At 33.5% G+C, this 16,275-nt stretch overlaps 2 protein-coding genes across 4 annotated transcripts in view; one reads left to right on the forward strand and one right to left on the reverse strand.

The window, feature by feature from the left end:
• Positions 1-16,275, reverse strand: part of LOC125050047 (spermine oxidase-like) — a 26,067-nt gene continuing 9,792 nt past the window's right edge. Inside the window, exons 1-7 of one of the 3 annotated variants that reach the window (XM_047649607.1) lie at positions 6,722-6,937; positions 4,918-5,088; positions 4,038-4,250; positions 3,664-3,871; positions 2,169-2,353; positions 1,054-1,428; positions 1-737 (exon numbers count right to left, since the gene is read on the reverse strand). In XM_047649607.1, coding sequence (XP_047505563.1) covers positions 500-737; positions 1,054-1,428; positions 2,169-2,353; positions 3,664-3,871; positions 4,038-4,250; positions 4,918-5,088; positions 6,722-6,729 — 1,398 coding nt within the window. In that variant the 5' untranslated portion in view covers positions 6,730-6,937 and the 3' untranslated portion in view covers positions 1-499. Of the gene's footprint in view, positions 738-1,053; positions 1,429-2,168; positions 2,354-3,663; positions 3,872-4,037; positions 4,251-4,917; positions 5,089-6,647; positions 6,938-16,275 lie in introns of those variants that run through there. The other 2 variants (XM_047649608.1, XM_047649609.1) reach the window with 2 other exon arrangements.
• Positions 9,818-16,275, forward strand: part of LOC125050049 — a 22,483-nt gene continuing 16,025 nt past the window's right edge. The window contains exon 1 of the mRNA XM_047649610.1: positions 9,818-10,481. Within this exon, the coding sequence (XP_047505566.1) occupies positions 9,931-10,481 (551 nt within the window). The 5' untranslated portion in view covers positions 9,818-9,930. The remainder of the gene's footprint in view (positions 10,482-16,275) is intronic.

Raw genomic sequence — 16,275 nt, forward strand, 5'->3', positions numbered from 1 at the left:
ATGGGTAGATCATTTAAAGTGCATCATAAGAATTATTCTTCCCTATCAGAAGGCACTGGTTGATATTTGCCTTACAAAATAGCCTGAATGTAACACAATGGCAGGAATGAGATAGTACTGATGTACCATTTTATTGATTTAATTTTAACAATAAAACAATTGTGTAAACTTAATTACATAATTGGTCGTCTTAACAGTTAAATTAACTCAAACTGAAATATTCAAATGGTTTGTATTCTATGAAAATAGGATGTGAAGAATGTTAAGAACTGTAGTATAATTAGTATGGAGTACTAGTAAAATATTCAACTTATACCTCCTTATTAAATTTTTTTAAATCATAACGTAGAAAAATTTGTAAGGGACAAAGCTGGATTTTTATTAGTGCAGTGCTTTAAACAAGAAATATGTAAGGTTTTATAATAAGGGGATTATCATAAAGAAAATAAAGTATAAATGAATGGATACAAATATAGGATAACATTTATACGATGTTGTATTATTTTTTGAAACTGGCAATTAATCTGTCGGCCTCCCTAAAACCTGCCTCTACAGCCCCATGGACGGCAGAAAATCTATGGTGGGATGTTGCCTCACCCGCGAAACAAACAATTGGGAAATTTTCCCCATAATACAAAGGTTCGCTTAAGGTAATTGAACTGCCGCCTTTTTCTTCATTGGCAACACTGCGGTAGGAGTACGAACCTCTTACGAGAACGTTTGAGGCCCACTCCGTTCTGAAAATAAAAATAGATTTAGTATCATTGTATTTAAAGTATTAAGAATAGAAATGTAATACGTCCATAATATTTTTTCGTTTCTTCAAACCTAGTATGAATTGAAGCATGTACTTTTTATAGTCCAGCTTTCGTCCATCTGAGGATTATGAACAATGGTTCAAAAACTTTGGTTGTGTAGATATAAATATATACGGGTTCATTGAAATTTGAATTCGACAACACTTTCGAATTAGCACTTTTTGTATTTTTATATATCTGTACTAAAAATTGTAAAAAGTAGGTACAAAGTTGTTGGGGATTCGAAGGTACTAACCGAGTAACACATTTCACGGGAGCTACATTAAAGCTCTTCTTGAAAACCACACTCAAAAGCTTTTCGATCCCAACTTTCACTTCATCAACCGTCAATTTCTCCATTTTCTCAGCTGCAGCACCATAAATCCAGGCAAGCAAAACATTTGGGTGGTATTCAACGGTATTGAACCCGGTAATTTCTGTAATCCACTGTTCGTTTTTATTAAATTTTGCTTTGTCTTCCTCCCGCCATAGAATTGTGAAACAGCCGGGTGTTTGGGGCCACCAAGGTTTGGTGAATTCGATGTAGATTTTGTCCAAAACGCAAAGTTGTAGGTTGTTAATTGCGTTTATTTTTTCAGCTGGTAATTGTGGTTTGAAAAGTTGATTGTATCTGAAAAATACATATCTATGAATAAAATTGTGATTATTTTTGTTTTTAATTAATGAGACACGAATCGATATAACCTAACGCTGTACATAAAAACATTTTAAGGAATTTAAATTGAGCATTTTTTGAATTGTAAAAATTCGAAAGTTTGACAAAGTATGCAACATCTTAATATTGTGAATACAACATATAATTTGAGTTTGTTATCAAAGCACTGGGGCCCTAAAATCTAAATGTAATGCATATGTCCTTATAAAGGAAAAAAAAAATTATTCTATTGACAATAAACATTATTTATATAAGCGCATTTTATTTTATTAACTGTATACATGCTATGATAAACTGCGCAAAACTTTGAATGACGCGTAAAAATATTTATTTGACTAAAAAGAAAATTTTGTCATGTGCTCATTCTCCTATGCCTTATCATGGCATCGATATTTTATTTAAGGTGTGTCCGAGACCTCTCGAACTTATTATCGAACTATTAATTGCAAACAGAGGAAGAAATTTCTTTTAGATTTAATTAATTGTCGACTAGGGCAATACTGCTTTTCTACTTAAAACTCAGTTGCTTAATGTTTTTATCCAATTTTTTTTCTATATACTTATTCAAAACGAAACATCTTAGTTAACTAGATCCTTATCCCAATATGCCAAATCTAGAACCACTTAAAATATTTGACACGAGCAAAATATACAACCACTAAAACTAAACTCGATTAATATTTTAAGAAATTTACCTATCCTTCAGAACTCCCAAAGATACAGTTACAATAACACTCTTCGCGGAATACAGACTTCCGTCCTTGCATTTCACATGCACTAAAGGGTTGCCAGCTTGTGGTGACCGCCATTTTATAGTCTCCACCTCTTTCTTAAAATTGATCTGAATGGGCAATTCCTTTGAGGGATCGGGATATTTATTCTGAAATTCATAATCATTATTGAATCGCCAAAAATTAGTACCAGTGATTAGTTTTACGTGTTCGTTGCTGTCAGGACAGGGTTTGTAATTTTTTTTCAAAACGAATTATTATTTAAATATTGTATATGTGAGTGAATAAGAATTGCAAAGAATCTGCAATATATTGAAAAAATAGTGGAGGACCGAATTGATGTTAAGGAAAGTTATAAATATATTTTCCAATCTACTGACTATTTTGTTTCGACTGGTTTTAACTCGAAAAGGTCTTGTTTTTAATTCTAGAACTTGGACTTTTCTGCTAAATATCTCTCAAAATAGAATATTAATTATATTTAAATATCCGTGCAACACAGTTACTATATTCCTACTGCTGTTGACCAAACATCTGTTTAGACAGGCGTGACCCACTAACGGCATACCAATTTGTATGGGAATGACAGCTCACGCTTTGACACGTGACCATTTTCATACAAATTCGCTTGGCGTTAAACTCAAACTCAAAATAACTTTATTCATATTGGTAAACATGTACACTTATGAACGTCAAAAAAGAAGTGAAATTAATTGTAAATTTACATTTACATTTACTAACAAGTTCGCAAATCAAGTGCGTAGAGCGGGCAAGAAGAACTGCCACTTTCCGCCACTCTTTTTAATCGCTAAGTTTTGTGTCATACTAATTGTTTGAACTGGAGCAAGTCAATCCCAAGGAGTAGGATCATTTAAATATTCGTCTAATTTATAAAAAGCTTTATTGATTGATTTACGTTTAACGAGGGCTTTGAATTTATTTAGTGATAATTCGCTAATTTCACTTGGGAGTTTGTTGTAAAAACTAATACAATTTCCATATAAGGAGAGGTTTCTGTTTGTCTGTTTCAAATTAGTTCCGTTTCGCGTATTATACTGGTTAGTCAGTCGCCTGTTGCCAAGGTTTTCTTAAGCCCCTAGACTGATTTATGAGGGCTATGAAAATGGTTAACTTCGGATTAGATCTATGATGATTTTTAGAAACTTTACACAAATTTAAACGACTTTAAGAATCAAGACTTAGCGCTTAGTATGTATCAATAGTTGTAGCGACACCTACAAACTTCGGCTACAATCACGGCGATGACGTCATAACCTAATCGCGCTAACAAAGTTATTGAGGCCTCCGGGCCGGCTAGTCGATGATCCTCCTTTTCGGTTGGTCGAAAAGTACACCATCCTTTCATTCACAGAGTTATAGTTCCCGCTAAGTCTCGACTCTTATTGCCGATGACTGATGCCTATATGTATGATATACGTGATCTATTAATAATATTTACCAATAACAAATCCAATATTGTTCTGTACCCTCTTCCTTTCCAGTTCAACATGAATTCGCCTTCACATCCCCAACTCTCCTCTAAGCCCTTCAACGACTTGCCATGTAGAGGGTCGGTTTGACCACCGACATGGTTATTTTTCTCAAACCATTCTAGAAAGGAGTGGGATAGCTTTGCATCCTTTGTCAGCGTGGGGTTGGTTTTCACTCTGAAAGATTGTAAAGCTTATAGTTTAGGTTTCATAATATTGCCATTTCAGCATGGCCAAATTAAATACATTTATTACGTGGGTATTTTTTTAATAACAAAGATTGTAATTTTAAAGCCATTCAAAATATTTCAGACATATTTAAGGTTTATTAACATATACTCACGCTTTTCTAACACACTCAGAAACGGACTGGCTCGTATTCTTATCTGCTTTCGCTACAGCCTCATCCAAAGCGCCAATAATAGATTCACTCAAGTCTGATTTGAGAATTTCCCCGTTTGACAGCACGTACCATTTATTGTCAGGTTTAGGGCGTCCCAAAAGGCCTAAAGGGTTCGCCATTTCAAAGACAATGTTGTCTTTTTCGCCATGACACCTAAAATAAAACATATTGCCTAATTCTACTAATATAATATAAACATATTGTAGGGTTATAGCCAGTTAGAAGTCTCCAATGACGCAGAAATTTCTGCGACTGTACCTATGCACTCATCTGAATATTCAAGCTGCCTAATTAAGACGGGAGGGTGCGAGGGTACCTCCAGTTTAAGTACCCGCTGAAAGATGGATACATCTACTATATAAAAATAAGTCGGGTTTTCCTTCCTGACGCTATAACTCCAGAACGCACGAACCGATTTCCACGGTTTTGCATTCGTTGGAAAGGTCTCTGGCTCCGTGAGGTTTATAGCAAAGAAAATTCAGGAAAAATTTCAACAGAAAAGCGGGATCACCAAACGAAATGTTACATAAAACGAAGCCATCTGGTGGCGAAACGGAGTTCGCCGAGTTTGCTAGTATGAAATAAATATTTTTACAATCATAGTAAATAAATATTATGTTATTAATATTATTACTGCTTTATAACTCGAAGCAATTATTGTTTTAACGGAAATAAAGCTTCCGAAGTACAATTTGTAACGTACGATCAACAATGTAATTCATGTTTATGGCCTTTTTGGTCAATAGAACATTACGAGTTGCGTCCGACTTAGGCCGTTAAATTATGTGATATACGTGTATAGATAAAGATATCCTCTTACCAAGCAGCGCCAAGATCTAAATAGCAGTCTCCATATTGAATGGTCTTAATTCTTCCCCCGATTCTATCATCAGCTTCCAACCCCAGAACATTTAAACCGGCATCGTGGAGCTTTCGCAACGCCGCAATGCCCGATGCACCGCATCCAATTACTATTACGTCCATTATTTGCCTGAAATAATAATTTATCTTTAAATATAAAGTCTTTAATCGAGTGCATCTATGTCAGTAGTGGCATGTGGCGTGTCCAACTATAAAGATCCATATAAATTTTGTATTTATTGAATTTTTTTTTAATATGTTATTCAAAAGCCATGAATGCCATGCTGTTATTCTTCAATGTGTGTTCTTGTGTTGAGTGCTTTCGTTAATTTTGATCTGGTTTTTGAAGTGAAACTTCTTTAGGCGCATAAGGGTGAATTTTTACGAAAACGTCACGAAGATGTGCAGCGTTTTGTCGACGAAAAGGGTGAGAGCGATTGAGAGAGTGCGAAGGGCGAATTACCTTATTATTCTATTATTAAAATTAAAATTTCTTAATGAGAATTTATGAAATATTAGTATTTTATATTTTATGCAAAATAATTTTATGGAATCTCAATTGACGAATTGTACATTAAAATGCCATGTGTTTTTTTTTATAATTTGTATTAATTCACGACATTTTTAATATTTTAATGACAATTTAATTCATTAAATTCCTAACATATCTTCCTTTTTCGCTCCCTTTAAGTCTGACAAGACTTAAAAATTTGCTTGCCAAAGAAGTTTCACTTCTGACATATGTACTTTGTACGCACGCACTTTTTTACCTTCATTTATTTATTGATTTATTAATTGATTAAACTTAATACTATTAATAACATAATCAAGTTTAATTCCATATTCTATCACGTAGGCATAGTTAAATAAATGTATTATATTCCCATTAAAATCTCATCAGGGGGTTCAACACACTGAGGTGAGATGGCTCCTGTATTCTCAAGTAGTTTTTGCATTCTATATAGTGTTGCATGTATCACAATGTGTCCACTATCGTCACCTAATAACAATTATTTCGAAAAGCTGGTTTGCTCAATTTTATATTGCAGGAAGTAAGGTCCCTACCGAAAACGAAAACCAACTTAGAAAAACCAGTTCTGCTTTGAAAAACAGTCAATAATTTACACCCGGTATAATGATGATAAATTTAGAAGTGTGACAAATGAGTTTATAAAAAACAAATGCTTATTTTTTTATTAACGCATTTAATCAAATCAAAACACGTCAATACGTCAATAATACAATAGTTAGTCTATAGTAAGATTTGAAAAATTTCTGCTTTACAAAACAGTCAATTTACACCCGGTATAATGATGATAAATTTAGAAGTGCGACAAATGAGTTAATAAAAAACAAATGCTTATTTTTTATTAACGCATTTAATCAAATCAAATGTAATTTTACTATTAGTCTATTGTATTATTGACGTATTGCAGTGTTTATTATACGACAAAAAGAAGTATTTCCTACAATTTTTTTTCAATTTGGAGTAGACTCTCGGGCCGTTAGGTTTAATAGTGCCAATTAAAGTTTAATGGGCTTTTTACATTTTTGATTGTTATCACTTAGTAGGTTAAGCGTGTTAAGATTTAGTGGTTTTGAACTTGTTCTTATCTTTAGCTGACACGCGACATAACCTATAAAATTTATCCAAAATTGTTGTTAATGTATAAATGAATGTTCACTCACGTCATTTTTATTATACACAAATATAGAAGAACAAATGTTTCACACGACCATCGCGAACGTCTAAATATACATACTTAAACATGAAGTCAGCATTATCTCCTTGACCTTTGCCGGGTAATTGATAATTTAAATTTTTATAAACACAATTATGTAATGCTAAACTCTCATTTAGCGTTTGTATAATGTTTTTTATTTCGTCACTGTAGAGTCGTCATGGATTTAGTTAGTTTTTCGTTAAAATAACAATTGAATTTCGCGTAATGTGTAAAATGGACTGCGAATAGATAGCGCTTGTGCAAATAAAGACAATGTGCGTAATATAATTAACATTCGTAAACAAAATTCAATTAAATCATACAAGAGAATTTACGTTATATTTTAACTTATATAAATACTTTCGCTTTCGTGTCGTTAATAGTGCGACAGACACACAGAGTCCATTGAAGCGTTAATACCTTTTGTAAATAATATATTTCCATTACATAAAGCAATGTTTGGTTTACCGCGAGAACTAGACTTGCAGCATTCTTGATGCCTCGTCTGTCCTGCGACATGACGATTAGGTGTCCATCATTTTGTATAATCAAGGGATAATGTCCCAACTACGTAGCCTTCCAATCTTACTTGAGAATTTTGTTTCGTCAGAACTCAAGATTAGTAACTCTATGTTAATCATATAGAAACTAAATACAAGCCATGGAGGCAGTAATAGAAAATTTAAACCAGTATATTTACGAATAATAAGATACACGTACTTATAAATTATGATGTAATTATGTAATTACCGTCCTTAGTCTTCGTTAGTGCGCATATTACGCTACTTCGTAGTTGCTACATGATTTACTTTAATTTCTGGCAGTCGCAGTAGACTGTCTACTAAGCTTCGTATGTACTAAGCGTGAATTGTAGTTGCGTGTTTGATTCCATGGTTAACATGTTATATTTATATATTGTTTATAGTTTTTAGAATTATGCTGCATTTTTGTACAGATTAAATTTAGAGAATTAATTTAACTTTGAATATTTGATATCATAATAAATGTCCAAAGTTTTCTACAATCATGGAGATGCTATATAATACGCATCGCCGCGGACAACGTCCTTTCAATGATGTGTAAGATTTATTACTTGGGGACATGAATTCGATTCCCGGCTGTAAATTAAATTTATGCAGAAGTGATTACCTGCTGATTAGCATAGATATAGTTAGTACGCATAGAGGCGGCAGTTTAATAGTGCTGAAATGTGTACTTACACACTTATTTGAAGGACAAGGGCAAGTAATAAGGGTAAATAAAAAAGTTTTTCGTATGTTAGAATTATAATTATTATAAGCAAAGTCTTTAGACTGAATATAGATTAACCAAATGACTGACCCAATAATTAGTTGACAATTGACTGGCGTCTATTAAAAAAGAAACATAGTACCATCAAACTTGGAATTACGTGCTTGAACACTGCTGTCTTTGGATTTAATATTGACAATTCGAAAATTATAGTGCACTAAGTTAAACATTCCTTGGGGACGATTTAAACAAACAAGTGAAAATACCGCGATCAAAAATAAGTGAACACCTGTGCCCGAAACTAAGACTTGGCTTAAAGGTATCATTACCAGACCATGAAATATAAAAAAAAATGAAATTAGAATGACTATAAAAGTTTCGGGATAAATCTCCAGCTATAAATTATGTATAAAACATTGACTGTACATAATTGTGGTATAACACAATATAGACATTCGTTTCAAATTTCATGTTTACCTTCGTAGTAATATCGAATGCATTTACTATTCAATAAACAATATTTTTAAATATCAAAGACGGATTACTGAATAAACAGCACACGTAGAATTAGTAGACCGCTCAGGTTTTTTAAAGTCGGTTAAAACATGCGGAGAGTTTAGTGTGTTAAAAAGAATGTTCGATTTCCGTAGAAGCTATTGATTTCGAACACCTACTACTTCTATACGACAAAATTATGTGAAAACAAAGGCACTTTTAGTAACTTTAACTGTATCCTTTTTTCCATAGGGGAAACAGGACTTCTTTTAAACGGCACTTGAATGTCATGGCTCATGTCCGTTTAGAATCTCCAGCATCTAGTAGAGAGTGATCTTTCAACTCTCATCGTTATTGATATTATTTTGCTAAAGAAAAAATATAACTTTTTCAACCTCAAATATACGTAAATCTTCTCTTATTTATTTGTAACGCGTTAGTAATAACGACAAAATGTACAGATATTTGAGATACTAGCGACGTTTATATTAATACCTAAGTATTAATATACTTATGGATTTTACGACTTGAAGTATCTCAGGATTAAAATCCGAGTTTCAAGACAAGCCTAGAGATAACATATTTTTTATCATAGGTAATACAAGTTTATAATGATTTCTATCCCGACTACAGGTTTTTATAAGCCAGCTGTTGCGCAGGTGGTAGGCGCACGCGTCCCATACATGAAAAACTTTTTATATAAACAAAAAGTTGGAGGTTTTAAGTACCAAAACTAGAGGCTATATATGAGATGATTCATCTGTAAACAGCAGCAGCAGTTAACATTCACCTAAATATGGATGGTACCTTAGAATTAACCTGCACCAGATCATCTAGTTCTAGTTGCTTTAACATCAAGCGTTCGAAAATTATTCTGAAAGATTTTTTGTTTAAGATAAATGGCATACGATATTTTTTCTCAGTAAAATAAATATCGATTTTATGCTATAGTTATATCAGCATTACCATGGCGATAAGAGAAGGGGTGCGAGTCGTACCAACATACCCAGTTGCCAATGTAAATAATAGCTATCTTATACAAATATATGTATAACGGAGACACCTAACCGTTAATTAAGCAGTATTTTTCTTTATATTAAAGATGTTAGTGTTGTAATAAAATTTCATGAATGGGCATTTACCATGTAGAGTCAACATGTTTGCTAACATAGGTACGTGATCTTGAAAATTGTTCGTGACGTAATTGTTTAGATTTTGCAATTCCTTTCTAATATCAGTTTACAAACACGCGGTCAACAAACAATCGGTGAACTAAGTACTTTTGTCTTGATGTTTTTTGTTGCAGACTATTGTATATTGTTGGGGTAGAGGTGTATTGTATGCACCCTGCACCGGTTTGATTGACATTATTACGGCAGGTAGAGCCGCGGGGGGAAGTTCAGTTAAATCGCGTCCGTCGCGGCGAGCGCTCGCGTTGCGTGTTATCGGAATGCTGGAAAACCAGTCGGCGGGATGGCGGGCTTCGGATTAAGATTTGCGCTATGTTGAAACATGCTCAGCGGCCGCCGGCGGCAAACGATGCCGAACATCGCTACCAAAACATGCCGCGGCGGCCGCACCATCACATCCCCTTGAATGTTTCCACATTGGATTCATCCAAACACTCCGTTGGAGGAACTTCAGCCAGCGTGAGCCCGGGAGCACAACCACAGAATACAAACCCTCCCGTGCCAGTGGTCGCACCCATTCCGTTGACTTCTCCACCCAAACTGGCTAATGGAAACGTAACTGGGTTGCCATCAAGACAATCCTCGAGAAGTAGAAGCAATAGAGCTGCCACAGAGGAAGCCTTAACATCTCTGGCGTTGTTATGCCTGGTTAGCTTACTCCTAGCTTTGCTAGCTCTTCTATTTCTTTTAAAAATTTCTGCGCCTGCGACGAGCGCGCCTGAGGAATTCGCGGTGGTGTATGAAGTGACATTAGCCCTATGTGCCTTAACGTTATCATTGAACCTCTGCTGTTTGTTGGTTTGTGCTATTCAGTTCCTGTTTGCGGTGAAGCTGGTGCATTCCCCGTCCGCGCCGAATGGCCGGTGAGTGAATCAATCAATTTCTGGTACTTTCAGCATCCGTTACTACGACAAACCGGTTGCGATCAGGTTAGGATACAAAGTTACGTGCATTTACGGAATTATTTAAATATTTGCTTCGGATATGTTATCTCTAAAGGTTAATTCAGATCGTGTAACTGTAAGGAATTTATATTTGGTATGCGAGAATTCATAATGTCCCAGTTTGGATGATTTATAAACGAATACGATTTTCAAATTATTTACAGGTTTCTTAAATTTGTTGATATCGCATTATCAGTATTTAGGAGTCATAAGGTGGCAGGTGTTAACGGTCGTTGTGTCGGTTATATATGGCGGGTAAAAAATGTTCCGCATTCAACGGTTAAAACGTGCGCACACGCTCTATATTTGTAATTGTTCTGCAAACATTTATAATTAGCGTAACGCTTTCGTTTGGCTGAGAATTGATTGTCGTATTGAAATTGATTAATCAAAACAGATTCCATCTCTTCCGTAATAGCATTTTAATGGAAATTGTATGGTAACTCATTACTAGCACATTACAGAAAGATTTGTAGAGGGCTGATAAGAAGTATAGGATTTGAAATTGTTTATTGATTTAAAATGTCATTAAAATTGAGTGTCAGAAATACCTTAATATTATATATTTAAGCTTGATAAATAGCAATAGTAGAAATAGCGAAATAATACTCCATAATTGTAAATTTAGTAATTCCACCATTAATCATAATTACTTTAGGGATATTTTAGATTAAACCTAACCTAGCCTGACTTGATTTAGTAGTTATTTTAACAAAGACTATCCGTTATAAATACCCACACTAAAATTATTTCCAAAATATAATCTGAAAATGTTTGTTCCGTTACACTCAATCCTTTATAAAACTAGTAATTGGTTTAAGTAGATATAGGTACCGGTCAGTCTTCCGTGTGGAATTCTTGTTGTGGTTCTCGCTCGCTGGATCAAGTCTACGTTTACTGTTGAAGCAACAAGTCGAGAGAATAAGTAGAGAATTTTAAATAACTTCTTTGCTGCCAATATGTAAGGTAAAAAGGAAAAGAAAGCAATGAAATAAAAAAAATCAAGACTTTCTTTTTAAAAGGGCTGAGAAATTTTGTAAACCTCCTTTGACCTGGGCGTTGCGATCTTCGTATAGTCTCTCGAATGACACAGATTCATAAATGTTAGATATTTTAGATCTGTGAGCCAACAACGGGATACGGGACTCATGATGATAGAGACTAATCAAAATATTTCGAGTTCGCAAATGCCGACAGGTTGAAAACCGGTCTGTCTTCCGACTATCATGACCTTAAATCCGAGGTGTAAAGCGTGCTTGGGCGCACCCGTTTGATATAATCTTGTTGACGTGTTAAGGGACATATTGCATCTTCAGTGATGTAAGGGGCGCCAGTCTGCTATTCCAATTATAAAGCGTTTGAGGTGCCAGTGATTATGGTTGGTTTTTGCTTTAGTATCATATGATAATTATTGCTCATTAAATTTTATATTAAACTTAATATTACACACTGACCTTCGAGCCCAACAGTAGTATAAAATGCTTTAAATGACTGGTTCTCTCACTTGGGGTCCAGGTAGACCGAATTCATGAAATTTTGACACAATGTCATTATAAATTTCGATGTATTTTTCTATAGCTACTACAACGTTTAGTACTGAAGAGTAAAATATTTGTCCAAAATATAAATCGGTGACGGGAGTATTGTGTTGTATTTACGCAAATAGTATATAAATATACACTTTAAAAGGATTCTGTATAAAAGAAAACTGTATAAAATACCGAAAATATAAATTTTCTGAGCAATAAACTATAAAGAAGTTGGTTAAAATTTGAAAGTAACCTCACAGCTTTCAAGTTAACTTGCGCAAAATATTGGATTATGAAACTTAATCTTCCTGTATGTAAGGAAAGTTAAATAAATATGATTTGTGAAGATTAATGATTACACAACAAGATAGTTCTTGACTTTAAACATATGACTGTGATATATTAGGAAATAGTGTTTACCAGAAATAAATTTAAAAAATATATATTTTCTTGAAATGTTTAGTGAGATGAGGTCTTCAATTAAAAAAACCATTTTCAACTTTACTAACATTTTTGGTAAAAATTGAATCGTAATTACTTTCCAATGTCCAATATACATCTCAAGACAAAGTCTTAAGCTTTTAAAAGAGAAATGGCGAAAAGATATACTTTATCAACAAGCCGATTAAGATAGACATAATTTCATTTAGAAAAAGTTTTAACAATAGTCGTACAATTATTGAATTTAATTGCAAAGACTGAAATGTGAAATTGTAAACATAATATATACAACTTTTATATAATTTTAACTTAATGTTGGTGTATTTAAGAAGATAAGTTACTGGTTACTAGAAAATAAAATTGTAGAATTTATTGCAACCATGTATTGAATATAAAAAGGAATCGAAGAGAACATGCATAATTGTACCTACATACCTTATGTAAGAGGATTCAAGGTCAATGCACTCAGAAGTTTGCTCTAGGTAAATACTACTATATCAAACTAAGCTATGGTTAATTTACGTTTAATTTTTTTTTAAGTACTTATATAAATTATAAAAAGCTAATTTACAGTACAATTTTATTTCTAATCTAATTCTATAAAATGTAAAAATATTAATGCTATTACACAATCTATGTTATTTCCTCCGGATGTTTCAAAATTTTTGGCACAACAAGAAACATGAAAGTAAAACTTCCTTATTGCAGGAGTAAACAAGCGTTTACGAAATGTACCATATCAGCTGAATTTGGGTCAACCGCGCCGAGAATGCCAGTACCTATTTTACATATAAATCTTATAGAATATTACGTAAATTTACTTTGACTTATACATGAAAACCTTATCTATATATATAAAAGAAAGTCGTGTTTGTTACAACACTTATAACTCAAGAACGGCTGGACCGATTGCCATGGTTTTTGATTTGTTGGATTTGTTTCCGTCCCGAATAGCAGAATAAGCAATAGAATATCGGATAAGTTATCGAATAACGATAAATAAATTAATAAATTTTACGAATGCAAAAACCATATGGTGCCATCTGTTGACAAAACTACGCATCATTTTACGTCGAGTTCGTGTCAGTTCAAGAAATTCCGATCTTGAGGTGAATGAGGAGATGCATAACCATGCTTTGATCCTGATCAAAAGATGTTGGATATCAGAAAGTGCTTAACATGCTGTATCGCCATTGACGCTAGAGAAAAGATGCCTAATGTGTAAAACTGCCATTCTTCTTTCGCAATGGCAAGCAATAAAACATTTCTGTATTTGCAAAAAAGTTGTATTAATGTAATACTTAACATTAATGAAATCCTAAAATAAGTTAAATTAAAGTAACAACGATATTATAAGGTTGTAGGGCGGAACGAAGTTAGCAAGGTCAGCTAGTACTAATATAAAGAAGAGTTGGTTTTGTTAGTAAAACCTGGGTCGGATTGAAAAATTATTTTCTTGGCTAGTACGAGAAAGGAAAAACTTCTTAAAGGATTATAAACATACAAGGACATATATCGGATTTCTATGTCTATTACTATAACGCTTTGAAGCTATCAAATTAAAGTTTTTTCGACACCTTAAATTAAAATTTTCAGTATCTCCGTGTCCGTTGCGTAACAGTTACGATTGCTCATGAAATGTCCAGATTTCTCTTTATTTAGTTCAGTTTCATTTTTACCTTTCTCCTTACACTTATTTCCGCTTTTGCGTTATTATGATTTTTGTAATTTACGCATACTAAACCAGTTTAACTTATTACAGTCCCAGACTACATAATATGTTCAGCTTTTAACACCCGTTAAAGATCTCAACCAAGTAACAAATAGGAACCGTAAGTTTAAATGGAATTTGTACAAATTCTTAGAATCGTGATTGACCGGAAATAATCGGATTTTGTGACCTTGTCGAAGGATCTTCTGATAACCGGTTCTATCGGCGGAAAAGGGTCCACAGTTATTTGAAATCTTCCCTTGTAACTGGTGATCATTGATTCAACACTAACAATCTAAAAGCTACATTGGTATTTATTCATACCACACTGGCTGAGTTTTGGGAGGATTTACCACAGATAATTATCACAGATTAAGAAATTTAATAAGCATGCCACGTCGTTTCGCGTTCCTTACATCATGCACGAATTTATTGGAAAATTAAAGTACTTGTGTGGTTATTCAGTTACTTTGTTTCTGTTGTAGACGTGTTTATAGATGTTAACACTTGTAATGAATACGCTTCTGAAACCTAGTATAGTAATTTTATACTGTGATACTGCATTGCGCGTTATTAGGGCAGAACCCTGGTGTCAAGTTAAGACATCCTATTTCTATTATATACCCAATGCTAGGCATTCTACCGCTTGGCTGTATATGGTTTTGTGAATAAGTGCTAGTTAGATATATGGTATCTTTATAATAAATATAGATGTTTTTAATAGTTATTCAATAGTTTCTTGGTACTTTTATCATTTTTATTGGTATTTTTTTTTATCAAAGTTTTTATACGGACCCTTAACTTCTTGGAAAATATTCTATAGCCTATGTTCGGGGATTCTAATACTGGTGTATTTCAATCTGTCCAGTTGAGCCTATTCATCGCAAGCAATCAAATCTTTCCTTTTAAAAATATTAGTGTACGCTCTATGGTTATTTAACAAAAATTAATATCGCAGAAGCTTGTTCTGTATAGTAAACATTCGTATTTAAATACTAAACAAGTATTTAAGTTAAATAAGGTTTAAATGCTAACCACATAAACAATTGAAGATGTGCTTGTATTTATAGAAAAACATTTGTCACCCCTTACACTATAATAACAAAACCAAAATGGTACAATACCACGAGTACTAGATATCTCATAAATTCCTTTATTAAATTTGCAGAATGACCACTGCAAAGATTTTCAGTGGCTCAAGCGTAACAAATATGTCGGTGCGCGCACCACAGATAGTACCTAATAATTTTTCAGACACAGATCCTATTAATAAATAGATTTTGGTTATGACAGAATATTTAATTGTATCGTCGCCTACGTTTTATTTCAAATCAGCCGAATGCGCCGTAAATGTAGGCTAATTTAATGTGAAAAAGTAGGCTTTTATTTTAAGTGATACCGTAAACAGTATTAGAAGGCTAAGAAGTGAATCATAATGCGAGGTTAACAAGTTTTTCATTCATCAAGTTCATTCATTTTAAGCGGATTACTTTTATTTGAGATTTTAGTTAGCATTTGTTTTTTACACAATAATAAAATAAGGTTATAATTAGAAACATATATTTAAAAACTTAGTGTTTTTTTTATGGCTCTGGCACGACTTGTGCATTAGCCAGCGTCAAGTATAGGATTTTTTATAATTCGTGCTTGTCTTTAGAAATTCGACCGTGTCCTCCATGTACGGTTTAGGCACTCGCCCGGTACCGCGCAACCCTCCCAAAGGCCGAGAACAAATTTAAATTAAAACTTGCCCTCGTACCGGGAATCGAACCCGGTACCCCTCACCTAGCTGCCACTTAATAAGACCGCTAGGCTATGAGGCCCCTAAAAACTTAGTGTTTAAATTGTAGACGAGAACGAAAACCTCTTTTGGTTAAATTCTAATTTATTAACTATGGTCTATGGTTGACATAGATAAAACGCAAAACTAAAGATATTTCTGCCCAATTTAATTTGATTATTTGATATAATACTATTAATTTGATAATATTATAAATTAATTGTAAAATATTTAAATAAGAATTAAAATAAA

The sequence above is a fragment of the Pieris napi genome, chromosome 6, assembly GCF_905475465.1.
Source record: "Pieris napi chromosome 6, ilPieNapi1.2, whole genome shotgun sequence".
NCBI lineage: Eukaryota > Metazoa > Arthropoda > Insecta > Lepidoptera > Pieridae > Pieris > Pieris napi.